The following is a 14255-nucleotide window of genomic DNA, read 5'->3' as shown; positions in this document are numbered from 1 at the left end:
CAGGGCAGCATAGAGAGTGTGATTGTGGGACAATAAAGAAGTAATTAGGCAGATGAGACACTTGGGGGAGGGCCCAGCCTGTGCCCACCAGCTCCCAGAGCTCCCAGTCTGTGCTGTTGGAGTCTTGGTTGGTGGGGGGTGGGGGGGGGCATGGCCAAGAGCCCCAGGCCCCGTTTGTCCAGATCCGTGTTACGCACCCGCCACCGCTGGCCACCCTGATCCCATCCCAAGCCTCCCGGGTGGGATGGGCTGGGCCCTGAGCTCTTTTTGAAGTTTAGGGTTTCTCTCCCGGGGGTAGGGGCTTCTTTGTGTCTTCCCCTGCCCACGGTGGGAGGTGGGGGAGGCAGGGCCAAATCTATCATGGGAAGAGAAAAATCTCTTTGTCCCTGGGGACTGTGTCTCATTCCTGGGCCCAGCCCCATGCCCTGGGGAGGCTGGTTTGGGGGTGGGAAAGTGTGCCTGTTGAGGGGGTGCAGCTGGGCCCCCCCCTGGGGGGGAACCAAGAAGGCCAGCTGGAGGGGAGGGTGCCCGGGGAAGTTTGGTGAAACTGGGGAGCGCCAGAGCCCTGCCCAGGATTCCCCAGGGCCTTGGCGTCTGTCACTCTCACCGCTGCCTGGTGTTGGCTGTAATATGACATGGCAGTCACCATGTCTGGGGAGCAGGTCTGGGGTGGCATTGTCCTGGCTCAGCTTCCCAGGACGCCGGCTGGGAGCATCCTCACTTTACGGGTGAGGAGACTGAGGCCCGGTGCGGTGCGCCAGCTGCTCAGACAGGGGAACGGGCTGGTGCCCTCCAGCTCTGTGGCTCCCCCACTGCCCACAGCCCCCTCCCTGTCCAAACCTGTCACTCAGGAGAGCCGGCACCCTTGCCCCCTGGGGGCTGATGGCCCCTGCATGTGGCTGCTGCCTGCTGGTCACGGGTTTTTCTAGTTCATGCTCTGCTGACCCCACAACACTCAGGCCAGCCACCCTAATTAGCCAGTCAGTCAGCTCCAAGGGGGGCAGGGAGGCCAGCCCGCAGAGTGGCTTCCAGGCAGGGTGTCCTCAAAGGCCTGTGGGCCCCAAGCAAGTCAGGAAACTGCTCCCGGCCGTTCTCCAAGCAGCCTGTGGCCTCTGTGAGCAGCCTTTGGGGGCAGAGAGTAGGCCCCCCAGAATAGAGGACCTCAGGATTGAGAGAGCAGAGCAAGACCAGAGGGAAATCACCCATCTGAAGGTGCAGGAGGGCCCTTGGGCCTGGAGCACGTTACTGTGCTGCTGTGGCCGGCCCTGTCCCCTCCCGGGCCTCCTGTCTCATCAGGGCATTGGATGGAGAAGTCAGTGCTAAAGAGAATCTGGATTAAGGATCCTGCTACCTCACCCACACTTGGGTCTCAGAGACAGGAAACCAAGTCTAAACCCCAGCTTCCCTCCTTATTGCTATGCACCTTGGGCAAGTTACTCAACCTCTCTGAGCCTCCGGTATCCCTCTCCCAAAGTAGGAAAACACAGCACCTCCCTCCTGGAGCATCTAAAGCGCTTGGCCTGGCACAGGGCAAGCCCTCAGTGGTGGAGCTGGGGTCGTCCCATGCTCCCTTCTCATGGGTGGAAGGGTCCAAGGTCTTCTCAGTGTCCCCTCTCAAGAAAGGCTGGGCTGGGCTGAGCTGGTTGTGAGTCACGGGGAAACGTCATTCCTGCTGAGAGACCTGGGGCACCCAGGCACCCAGAGTCCAGCCACTCTGGAAGAGAGTTTGCCGCAGCCACGCGGACTCCCCGAGGGCTTCGTGCTGGGGGCGGGGCTCGACGCCAGGACGCACCCTTGCATCCCTGGACCTGGCAGCCCTGTCCCCCTCGGGATGAGCTCAGGGGGACAGAGCTTGGGGAACCCGTGCCCCTCCCCCTCTCCAAAAAAAAGCCAGGAGACCTGCGGAAGGGAGGGCTTGAAGGCAGATGGCTGAGCCATTTTCTGCCTCCGTGAGGGCTGATTGAAGGGCAATGAGGCAGCTAATGCGAAGAAAGATAGAAATTTACTTGCTTTAACTTCATACGGCCCACGGTGAAAGAGTTCATTCAGTCGCCGGCCCGCCATAGCTGATGGGTGAATAAACCATTTTCAGCATCGATCATGCCTCTACATCATGGTTCAGTTCATGGGCCATTTGCTCCCAATTTCTCCTTCCCGGGCCCTGTTTCATGCTTTCTTTCACCCTTTCCCCTACCCCCCACCCGACTCTCTCTCCCTCTCTCTTTTTCTTCACTTTCTTCTCTCCTCCCCCCCACAGATGACATTGGAAGTGAGCCCTCCCGCTGGGAGGGATAAATAGATGGCACTGATACTCGGCAACAAACTATTTGTCATTTGAACTGGGCTTTGAGGAGGGAGAGTAAAAAAAGGCAGGCGCTTGAGCCACCGCGGAATGCAAAGCAAATGTCATTTTATTTCTATTTAGTTATTTTATGTAATGGGCGCTGTCAGGTGCCCGCCGGACAGCTGACTCCGACTTCCACTGCAGTCTGTGGAGACAGAGACGGAGACCCATCCTCCGGTCTCCCCATCCCTGCTCCTTCCAAATGCACGCACTGTCAGCCTGCACTTCGGTCTGGAAGTGTGGCGGGAGGGAAAGTGACAAGCAACGCACCGAATAAGTTGACAGTCCGGCCCAGCGCGGGTGGAGGTGGGAGAGAGCCGGGCTTGGGTGGGATCTGGCCCCTCGCACCAGCACCCTGGTTGGAGTTAAGCCCAGGTTTGGGGGAGTCCCAGGCAGATGGCGATGGGGCTGTGGAGTTGTGCAGTCACCCCAAGATCCAGTCCAGTTCATTTCACCTTTTTGCTGAGGATGGGCCTTGGGGCCTGCCTGTGCCCAGGGAATGTGGCAGTTGGCAGGGCCCCGTGGGCCAGCCCTGATGCCCGCCTGCGGCTGTGATGCTGGCTGGCTCCGGCCACAGGCCTCACCCTGTTCCTCAGCTGAGGTTACTACAGCAGCTGGGAACTGGCGTAAGGTGGCTGAAAGAGTCCCTACGTCTAGCTTCAAAGCATGGTTTAGAGAAGCCACCTCTTGGCCTTGGCTTTCCCTACGGTCCATAGAGGCATCGGGCTGGAGGGCCTTCAGGGCGCCTCCTACCTCCTGGAGTCTGTCTTTAGGGAAAGTTCTGAGTTCTTGTTCCCACCCCACAAATGGGCACCGATGCAGGGATACAGCTGGCCCTGAGTCACATGGCACCTTAGAGGTGGGGGTGGAGGACCCACCGCAGTCCCTGTCCGAGTTGAGAAGAATCAATTGTCCCAGTTTGCCCAGGACTAAGAGGTTTCTTAGGACAAAGGACTTTCAGTGCTAAAACCAGGAAAAACCAGGGCGCTTGGTCACTCTAACATAGAGCCACAGGCAAGTGACCACAGGTGAGTCTCCAGGGCACTTAGGTAGCCCCATCCAAGCAGGAGGAGGAGGAGGAGACTGGGCCGAGCCTGTGCTTCCATGGGCGAATTCCAGCTGCCCTTTCTACCTTCAGAGCACGTTCCAGTTTGTTCCAGGCCTTCCCTGATTTCTTGTGTATTTTCATGTCCAGTTAAAAAACTTAAGTTGTAAGATAGTCAAGGGTAGGTATCATTTCCCCCGTTTTACAGATGAGGAAACTGAGGCTGGAGGAGGCAAAACAGCTTCTCCAAGGCCCTGCAGACTGAGACCTGCGGAGCCTGGGCTTAACTCCAACCAGGGTGCCCGTGCAAGGGCCCCGTTCCCGCCCAAGCCCAGGTCCCTCCCACCTCCACCAGCGCTGGGCCAGACTGTCAACTGTATTCAATGCGTTGCTTGTCACCTTCTCTCCTGCCGGACTTCCTAAGGGAGCCTCAGCCCAACGTGGAGGCTGACAGTGCGTGCATTTGGAAGGAGCGGGGATGGGGAGACTGGAGGACGAGTCTCCTGGCACGGGTATTTCCCATCACTCTGAAATCCAACATATATTTGGTGAGGACCTCGTGGGGCTCCTGTCCTTGGTGCCAGGGGACAAGTCCCACGTGGTCTCTGCCTGCAGGGAACTCACAGTTGCGGCTACAATCCCTCCCGCTCAGCCTCGATTCCATGTGTAGATGGGGTAAGAGCGCTGGACCTTCTTATCAAATGGGGCTGCTGAGAACTCACCCTGCAGATGGGAAGTGACAGGTGAATGTCTGCAAAGGTTTTTTTAAAGTAAAGATGACATTGCAGTTCTTAGATGTCAGCAGGTGAACAAGCGCCCCGGGCACAGGATGCCCATGGGAGGGACCTGAGCAGTCAGGCCCAAGAGGCCCCAGTCCCCACAGTGGCAAGTGTCCAAGCCGCAGCCTGGGTGAGCCAGGGCCTCCAAAGGTGGGAGGGAATTTCGAGAGTTCCAGGCAGCACGCAGCCCCTCCACCACCGCCTCAGATAAGAGGCCCGTTTTCCAACACGCCCAAGAAGAAATATACATAAAGGTTGATGTGTTTTCAAATGGGTTTTTGCTTTGCTCTTCTCTTTTCTCCCTGTGAGTATTAACCTTGGGGACCCCAGGGACGGCTCGGCTTGCTGGAGCACCTGCTGGGTCACACGCAGTCATTAGCTTTGCCGTCAGTGCAGAATAAACCCCAATTCCCGAGCCGGCGAGAGCATGCGTACCGCTCCCGGGAAGCCATGGGAACGCCGCCTCGCTCCTCCAAAGTCACACTTTCTCCTGCCTGACTTGTTCCTCTCCTGCTATTCTACCTCCAGCTGTGGGGGCGTCGAAGAAAAAGATGAGATCAAGTTGAGGGGAAAAATTGTCTGATTTCTTGAGCCCCTTTGTTTCCCAGGCCCCTGGCAAGCGGGGCTGGTGCTAGGCTGGGGGCTGGGGTGTCTGCCAGACCCCACCGGCTGGTGGGGATGTGGACAGGGGAGAGGGGTGCAGATCCCTGCGGGAGGTAGGGTGCAGGGGTCCGCGGACTGGCATGTCATCCTCCCACCTCTTTCTGTCTTTTGTCAGAACCAAGCGCCTCCAGGTCTCTACACAAAGACCCAGGACCCGGCCACAGCCCCCAACGCCCCTGACATTCTCGAGATCGAGTTCAAAAAAGGTACGTGCCACCTGTGGGGACTCGGAGAAGTGGACTCTTGGGGCCTTGACCCCTTTCCCCTCCCAGCCTGGGAACCAAGGCCCTCTTTACCTGCCACCCCCCTGCATTCCTGGAAGCCAGAGTGGAGGCAGGGACTTCAGGGGTTCCCCACAGCCCACTTCCCTGGACAGTACGAGCATGGATGCCCCTAGGCCTGGGAGGAGCATGCCCTCGGCTGCCCATCAGGTAGGTTCGTGGGCACCAGGTCTGGAATGAGAACACTCTAGCTCCTGAACAGACTCAGCCTCCCTGGGCCTCATCGTCCTCGCCTGTATCTGAGGATGAATGAGTGCCTGCTGTTTTCTCGGGGTAGAACGAGGCCTGCGTGGGAGCGTCCAGCCCCAGGCCCTGGCCCCGGAATGTGCTCGGTAAACAGTGAGTGTTCGCGAGCTGGCCTCAGGGACCCCTGGACCCCAGACGGAAAGGCTTCCCCAGTCCTCACTGAGCTGCTCCGGGCCTCACCCTGCCGACCCCAGGTTCAAAACTGCGGCTACTCTTGCTCCCCTCGGCAGTGGGGGCCGTCCTGATTGCTCCCTCCTCACTGCTGTCAACCAGAAGCGTTTGCTGGCCTGGCTTGAGCGCCTGGGTATCTGAGATTGGGAGAGGGCATCTCTCGGCCTGCAGGAAGGATAGAGAAGCGAGGCATGCCTGTCCAGGCTTGGAGGGCTCAGAGGGCCTGACCAGGGGCACCTTTTCAGGAGGTTGCAAAGATCAGGGAGGCTTCCTGGAGGAGGTGGTGCTGGGCATGAGCGAGGGCACTCCAGAACCAGGCAGGGGGCTGGCCTGCCCGTCCACAAAGTGCCTGCCCACACTGGAACTGGGATAAGAGGGAGAGAGGCGCCTGGAGAGGATGATGGGGTGGGGAAGCACCAGGCTGGAGGGGAAGCAGAGCTGCAGACCCCGCTCTCCCTTTGCTGGTGTGACTTTGACAGCCAGCTTCACCACGATGGGCCTTGGGTGCATCATCTAAAAACAGGCCACAGAGACGATGCTCACAGGTGCCCAGCATGGTGCACGGAATGACGTCTCAGAGGCTGAGCACTTTAAGCCTTTCTGAGCCTTTCCCAAGAGCCTGGCCAACCCAGCGAGCATCTTCCTTGCTCCCCTCCATCTGTCCCAACCCGCTGGGGGCCAAAGAGGCCCCCGAAGGCAGCTGGGTCCCCAGGCCTGTTTGCAGGCACAGAACCTCCCTTGAGAATCATCTCTGAGAAGATGGTGGGAGCAGCCCCAGTAGCACTTCCTGGCTCCCTGCACGGGGCCCCCCAGGAGCCCGGAGAGCCCTGAGGGTGGGAGGCGGGTGGCAGCCTGCGGAGGGTCCTGGGGACCAGGCTCCAGCAGCCCTGCCCGACGAACAGGGCAGCTCCGAGGGCTGAGCTGGATAAGAAATGTGACCCATTGTCATGATTTGGGGACTGTCTGGAAGGAAAAAAAAAGATGGGAGAAACCCTCCCCTGGCTAGTGCCCATTCACTCTCTAGTTAATTTATTTGAAGTTTTAATCTAATTATTAACTATTTTAAAGGCTAAGAGGCTTTCTCCGGCAGCAGCACCAACAATGTCACCTCTTCTCCCGGGCAGGCCCCATCTAAGGCCCCAGCGAAGGCCGATAATAGGACCGGGGAGGGAGAGAAAGGGAGAGGGAGAGGCAGGGGGTGGCGAGAGGGGCTTAAGGTTCATTATTGGGCAGACTTACATTTAATAGCAATTTACAACCAAGTTATAAAACCCCTGGAAATGGGGGTTAAGAATGGCGAGGCTGACAGCGCCTTCAGCGAAGCCCCTCCGAGCGGCGCCTGGCTAATAAAGCCGCTATTGAGGCCTGATTGGCACCCGATGGCTCGCTCCATGGTAATGAGCCGGGCAGATGGGTGGGGGATTAGCCGCCAACTTTGAACAGCTTTTCTTTGTCACTGTTTCAGCTCTCTTGTTAGCCCCAATACATTTATTGCTCATTTCACACCGCTCGAGAAAGTGCCCCTTGCTATTCAGAGTCAACCCCGAACCCACCCACTGCCCCCCCACCCCCTTCCCTCCTGCCACCCCAGACCCAGCTCCTCAGATTCAGGGACGCTGCCGACACCTTGCCTGCTGGAGCGGGCACCGTGTCACCCCCATCAATCAGATGGCTGTGTGTGGGTCTGGGGTACAGGGTCGGGGCTCGGGGTCCGCCTGACAGACGTGGCAGGGGGCTGTGTGTGTGCGTGTGTGTGTGTGTGAGTGAGCGAGTGTGTGTGTGTGTGCTTGAGCCCAGCCACACCTCGGCCAGGCGGCCCCCGGGTGACTGGTGGGACAGAAGGTGCTCCCGGAGTAAGACAATGGTGGAGCGTGAAATTCAATTAGTTCAGGGCCTGGTTCCAATTTCACAGCCCCTAAATGCAAAAGGGGCAAAGAGAATGAGAGGGTGGGGAGAGCGTTTTTATTGCATTTTCCCTTTCATTCTGGGGGGCTTTCTCGCCCCTTCTCTCCCTGCAGCAGGCCTCAACCTGCACAGGGCTTTTGAAGGAGTCATTTGGAGTCCATATCTGTCACATCCATTTAAGGCGTTGCGGGAGGAGGGAGAGGGTGGGGTGGCGGGTGTGGGCTTCTCCGCTGAGCCGGGCCCAGAGGCCCACTGCCCTCTCTTCCCACCCTAGGGGTCCCCGTGAAGGTGACCAACGTCAAGGATGGCACCACCCACCAGACCTCCTTGGAGCTCTTCATGTACCTGAACGAAGTCGCGTGAGTGTCCACCGCCTTGTTCGGCCTCCTGGGAATCGCTGCCTCGGGAGAGCCCCAGCCTGGACCATCACAGCTAATGGTTACGGCAGAGGCTCGGCACAGAGCCCGGGCTGTGTCCCATCCCCATGGCTACAGTGTTTCCCTGACCAAGGCGACCTGTTTGGCAGGAGAGGCTCTGTGGTCCTTAGCCTTGGAAGATAACAACCCCAGGGTGTCTCCTGCCTCCTGACCGTGAGGCTGGAGTTCCCAGGCCCCCGGCTGGATGGCAGACCCAGGACACAGATGACAGAAAGAACAATTTGAATTCATACCTAGGCAATCCCTTCTCTCTCTGGGCCTCAGTTTCCCCACCTATCCAGTGGGCACCTGAGCTAGGTGACCCGGCTCAGATGTCCTCTGAGTCTTAGATCCTGAGATGCTGCTTAATGTGTGGCCTAAGTCATGCCCACCCTGGGGCAGCCCAGCTGGGTGGGTCACTCTGAGCCTTGCGGTAGCACCTGGACCCAACTGACCGTATCTTCCCACAGGGGCAAGCACGGCGTGGGCCGAATTGACATCGTGGAGAACCGCTTCATCGGAATGAAGTCCCGAGGTGAGTCTGCTCAGCGCCGCCGAGGGCCCAGCAAACCTCTGAGACCCTGTCCCATTTAGACGCTACTACTCCATGCTACATGGGCGACCTGGGGCAAGTCCTTTGACCGCACCTCCGAGACTGCAGTGTCCCTCCTGCCAAGCGGGGATCATGGGCCCTTTGCCACTGACTTTCAGGGTGTTAGAAGGGCTGTCCAAGGACTGGAGGGGTCTGGCAAGGGCCAGGAGTCTCTGAGGAGCAGGGAGGCCAGGGCCAGGCCTGGAGGTCAGGCTGTCTTTTGTTTGGGGTGGGCAGACCAGGTTTGGAGGCAGACCGTGCAGACCCAATTTCGTGGTCATTAAGGCCCCATGGAGGCCGCCAGCCAGGCAGGGTGGGAATCCTGCCAGGGGTGGGCGCTGTGGCTGCACAGGCACTGGGAGCCGGCCAGGGCCTAAGGGCCTGTCCCAGCAACAGGCAGGGCTGGTGGGTCCTTTTTCCGGGGATGGTTGGGTCTGAGGCTCAGCGTGACCTCTAGGCTGCCTAGCCCCATATCTGCCTCTGACTGGGCCCAGGAGCAGGGCAGCTGGTCCCCAAGTAGGTGCCTCTGCCTTCTCTTAGTAGCCAAAAGCTCATGATTCCCTTTGTCAGCCACTCACCATTTCATCTTGACCACACCCACCTCTCCAGGACTCATTTTCCCCATTCATACACCAAGGGGATCTCAGGTCCCTGAGGGTCTGCCAGTGTGTGATAAAGTCATGCTGCATTCTTTCTGGGGGGTCCTAAGAGGGAGAGGGCAAGGTTTCAGCAGTTGGAGCCCCTGAACTGGGGACCTGAATTTTTAATACTGATAATGGGGTCAGGGCTTCCTGTTTTGGTAAGTGTTCCGATCTCTTTGCTTAGGGTCGATTTGAAAAGACGCATGGTATAGTCACCACCCCATGTTCCTTGGGCTCTTTCTACTAAGACTATAAAATCCACAGAAAGCCCATCACCCCATGTGGGCCAGTAGAAAAGGGTGGTGGTCCCAGGTTTGCCCTGCCTTCGCCAACGACCTTGGACTTGTCATCTGTTTCTGGGCCTCAGTTTCCCCAAGTGTAATGTGTTACGTGTTGAGAGTTGCATCACTCTGGCCCCGACCTGGAACGGCATGGGAGCGCAGGACGGGAGGCGGGTATGCGTCTTGTGGTTTTGGCTCCTTGCTCGCTGTTATTCAGGAGAAACAACCGAACCGCAGCGCCAGGAAGGCCTTGAGAACAGTGTTGCTAATTAGCTGCTCCCTTTCATCCCGCTTACCTTTGTCTCTTACCTATATTAACATGTGACTAGGTGCCCCTTTGTCGCAGCCTGCCCTTGGAAGCCAGCCCGGTGTACACCCTCCAGGGAGAGCTGGGAGGGACCCCGGGGAGCCACAGACCAGCACCCCATTTACAGATGGGGAAGCCAGGGCCAGGAAGGGGTGAGATAGAGGGCTTGCTCCAAATCCCAGGCACTTCAGTGGCAGGACCAGGACTGCCATCTAGGCTCAGAGTGGCATGGAGTGGAGGGCTAAGAGCTTAGACTGGAGTTAGAGAGATCTGGGTTCAAACTCATGTATGGTGGCAGGAACTGGTACACTGGAAGTGCTCCATAAATAGCCATCAGTCCCCAGGGGGTATGGAATGGGGATAGAAGCAGCCCAGACCCTCTGGGAGCTGTCAGTGTGCCGGCGGGGCAGGGGGGTGCAGAATTCCAGTACCGCACCTGTTGTCATGCCCTTGCCATGCCTGTGGCAGGCATCACCAGTCGATGCTGGCACTATCCTGTTGACACTAGAGGTGTCTCAGGGCTGCTTGCAGGCACTACCAAATGATCAGGATCGGCACATGTGATGAAAATGTATTGCCTTCCCTGTTGGAAAGATGAGGACTGACCTGAAGTCTCTCTGAAATGGCATCCTGCTGGGTGGGGATTGTCAAGCAGAGTCTAGCAAAAATAAACTGAAGGAGGTGGTTAGTGAGGAAGATCTGGGCTGCACATTCTGGGAGGACATCTTGGAGGAGGCGGCAGTAGAATAGGCTTCATGGTAGAATGTGGAATGGGAGCTGAGAGCATTCCGGAGGGTGGTAGACGACGATGGGAGGCACCCCAGGTGGCCTGTTGGGTCTGATGGGGACTGACAGCCAGAGACCTGGGAGACGCGCTAAAGAGCAGGTGTCAAGGGTCAAGGCTTTTGGTGCCAGGCCTAACTCCCGATGTTGGCTCCATCACCATTGGAAAAGCAACTTAGCTTCCCTGAGCCTCAGCTTCTTCATCTGTGAAAGGGTCTTCACTGATCTTCACTGTGCAGATCAAAGGCAGAGTCCTCCTGATGCTCTGATGCACAATAGGTTTGGGTCTGGACGGCAGACTTGCTACCTTTTTCCCAGAATGGGGGCCTCGTCCCCACAGAAGGCCAGAGCCATGAGATCAGTAGTCTGTTCCAACCCCCGTGGCTCCTTACCACCCACCTGCCGAAAGGTTCCTGGAGCCAGCCTTCACTCTGCCCTGGTACTTGGCGGGTGCTGTTGGAGGCTGTCCCCAAAAGCACAGAATGTAGTCAGCGTTGTACAGGAAGAAAATCGGGATTCCAGCTGCAAGAACGTGCTGTGTGATCTTAGCCAGGTTTCTCCCTCTGGAAGTCCAGTTGTCAAGGGGCCAGATGAGGAGGTCACACCGTCTCCCCCCGGATGTCCTCACTCGCCTATTTTCCTGCTTTGCGTTGGGGAGAGAAGAGAAAGTTGCTTGACAATTTTAGGGTGATGTCTTGTTTTTATTTCTCTGCTCCAAATATTTCATGTGAGAAGGAAAGAGATGATAAATTAGGGCGCTGGGGGTTCTCCCATGACGAGGTTTTTTTATTAAGTGTACAGTAATGAGAGAAGCTGTTACCGTCAGTTATATTGAGGGAAGAGCAGAAAGGTGCTATTGTCCGTATCTCGGTGTACAAGGGGAAGATGTCATTTGTATTGATTTTACAAAGCTCGTAATTGAAATTCGTTAAGGGCTGATTTTTTTCTGGGGGGTGGGGGGGTGTGTAGGGAGTTGGGCAGCGCCAGCACCGTGGGTCTGGGGTAGCCTGGTCAGCGGCGCTCAGGGTCAGGGACAGGGGGCTGGGGAAGCTGCCGCTGGAGTAGCTTTCTCTATATTGTGGCTGTTCACATGTCATTATCACATTATCTTTTTAACTCTGGAGGAGGGCTAATTAAGTGAAGTAAATGAAATCAGTGGGGAGGAGAAGGGGGGCATGGCAGGCTGGAGGGAAGCAGGGAAGGAGCCCGCGCACGTCCTTGTGCTCACCTTCTTTCTCTCTCCTCTCTGGCCCAACTTCAGCCGCTCTTCCCTCTCCGCTCTCCTCCCAGTCCTGCCCATCTCACTCCTCCGCCTCGCCTTCCTTTCCTCCTGCCTCTCTCCCTTTCCTCCTCCTTCTCCTCTTCCCTCCCTTGCCCTTCCCTCTTTCCCCATCCTCCTCCCTCCTCTCTTCCCTCCTGTCTCCCTTCCACCTTACTCCTCTACTTTCTGGCCAAGAAGGAACAAGGGCTGCCACCCACTTTCCCAACCTGCCCACCCACCATCTGGAACATTCCAGATGGAGAACGGAGGGAGATCTGTGAAGCAAAGAGGTTTTCAGCCCCAGAGGCCCACCCAGGATGGGGCCTGCCAGGCACCAGGAGCACAGAGGATGGCTAGAGTTCCCACCCTGACCTGCCTCCCATCACCATGGCAACTGCCTCTCGCCTTGGCCCTGGTACCTAAGAGGGGAGCCCTTGGGCTCCAGCCACCCCCCCATGCCCCAGATTTTCCAAATATCGCTTCTTCTGCTTTCCAAAAGGACCAGAGCCTTTAGCCCAGGTGCCCTCACCCCCAGCCTGGGCCCCAGCTGAGCTGGTGGATCCCACTCAATTCTGCAAAATCGCTCATTCCAGGCTAACCTTGGCAGCCTCAGGGACAGATGAGAAGAATCTGAGCCACAGCAGCTGTTTGGTCCCCACCTCTTCCTGCTTGTCCACTCTCCCCCCCGCCACCCCTGGCCACCCCTAGCTCCTTGCCCTTCTCCGCACTCCCCCGCCGCACCCTTCTTGGCAGTAATTATGGCGTGATTGAAGCTGCTCCGCAGAGAACTGCTGACACCTCTGTCTTTTTCCTGTAAACACGGGGAGATGAAAATAGACACTTGGAGCTGCTGTGCGTGTCACTCCGAAGATGTCTGTTGTGTCTTCCGCGGCAACACAGAGGCTCAGCTGTCATTTCCTCCTTCTCTCTGCGCAGTGGTTTGTATGCCGACTGTCAAAAGCCCGAAATCCGTAGCCTTTTAGCATCAGGTTTCTGTCACTTTTTTTTTTTTTTAAGTCTTTTTATTTTCCAGAAGAAAAACACAGACATCATCTGTACCCCCTACCCCTGCAGAGAGGAGAGGGAAAAGCCTTAAAATGCACACACACGCACACGCGTGCACACACACACACACACACACACATGCACACTGTGACAGCAACCGAAAAACAAGCTTTTTGATCAGTCACAATGAACTTAGGAGCAGGAGTATTAATTGTGCTGGTATGGTTCAAGGCTGCAGCCTCTCCTCTTGCCCAGGAGCCCTCTGGGTGGCAGCCGTGAAGCTGGTGCTGGGGGCTCAGGAAGAGGTGGGCTCTGCCTGGCCTCTGCTCACCAGGCACTCTCTGCTCCCCGTGGCACTGGCTTCATTTTCCTGGGGACACCTGTGATGGGCCAGTAGCTGGAGGACCTTAGGCAAGTCATAGCTCTTCCTGGAGCCCTGAACCCCACCTGCGTTCTCCCCTCTCTGGACTGATGGGAGGCGAAGCTGTGGCCTAGAGTGTTCTCGAGACAAGACCGTGAATCAGTAGGGCACAGCTGGACAGTGCAGCTAAACACTCACCTTCCAGGTAGGTCCCAGAGGAAGCTGGAACGTCAGAGCAGCAGAAACTGGCAATCTTGCTTTCCAGATGGGTTGCCTGGTTCTAAGAGAGGGGGCTGAGACCAGCCAAGGTCACACAGCAAAGCCAAGCTGGGCGCTTTCTGTAAAGGCAGGTTGCAGGACCCCTGGTGCTCAGCCCCAGCCCTGCGAATATAGTTTGAACTGTACCCCCAGTTGGCCCAGCTGAGGACAGAAAAGCAGGGAGGCAAGCCTGGGTCTCTAGGAATTGAAAATGAGGACGACTCCTGTTACTGGCCTGTCCGGGATGACACTATTGTGACTCTGTGGCCAGTATAAGGACAGGCTTTGCACGTTTCTGGAATTTTCCAAAATGTACCCAGACTAATCACTAGAAGGCCTGTTTCCAGCCATGTGCCAGGATGGGAGGACCAGCAGGGCTTCGTCAGTGTCCTGCTCTTGGTGGCTCTCGGGAAATTGCTTTATTTCTGGTCATCAGGTTTCTAGGCTAATTGAAAACTTGCTCCTGGAACACTGTTTCAGCTGCTGTTTTGGAGACAGAGATTTCCGAAGGTTCTGCACACATCGGTCTTTCTAAACACACCGCCGAGCCATTCCCGTTTCTGGTGGCTTGGCGCTGTCATGTTTGTTTGGGGTCATGTTTTGTTTTTTTCAGAGGGTCTTGCTCTGTCACCGAGGCTGTAGTGCAGTGGCACAGTGACAGCTCATGCAGCCTCAGTCTCCTGGGCTCAAGCAGTCCTCCCAAGTAGCATACACACCACCCAGCTAATTTATCTTTTTTTTTTTTGTAGAGATGGGGTCCCCTACATTGCCCAGGCTGGTCTTGAACTCCTGAGCTGAAACAATCCTCCCACCTTGGCCTCCCAAGTAGCTGGGACCACAGGCACATGCCACCACGCCCAGATAATTTTAAAATTTTTTGTAGAGATGAGGTCTCACTATGTTGCCCAGGTTGGTC

The 14255-nt window shown here is 57.0% G+C and overlaps 1 protein-coding gene across 1 annotated transcript in view; it reads left to right on the top strand.

Annotated features, from left to right (window-relative positions):
* The window catches only part of ASS1 (argininosuccinate synthase 1), a 55918-nt gene that overhangs the window by 26671 nt on the left and 14992 nt on the right, over window positions 1–14255 (top strand). The window contains exons 10-12 of the mRNA XM_012457972.2: window positions 4947–5037; window positions 7709–7793; window positions 8321–8385. Coding sequence (XP_012313395.1) covers window positions 4947–5037; window positions 7709–7793; window positions 8321–8385 — 241 coding nt within the window. The remainder of the gene's footprint in view (window positions 1–4946; window positions 5038–7708; window positions 7794–8320; window positions 8386–14255) is intronic.

This window comes from Aotus nancymaae, unplaced genomic scaffold (assembly GCF_030222135.1).
Source record: "Aotus nancymaae isolate 86718 unplaced genomic scaffold, 86718_ANA_hifiasm-v0.15.2.pri h1tg000003l, whole genome shotgun sequence".
NCBI lineage: Eukaryota > Metazoa > Chordata > Mammalia > Primates > Aotidae > Aotus > Aotus nancymaae.
The sequence above is the reverse complement of the archived record's forward strand: the minus strand, read 5'-3'. Positions and strand labels throughout refer to the sequence as shown.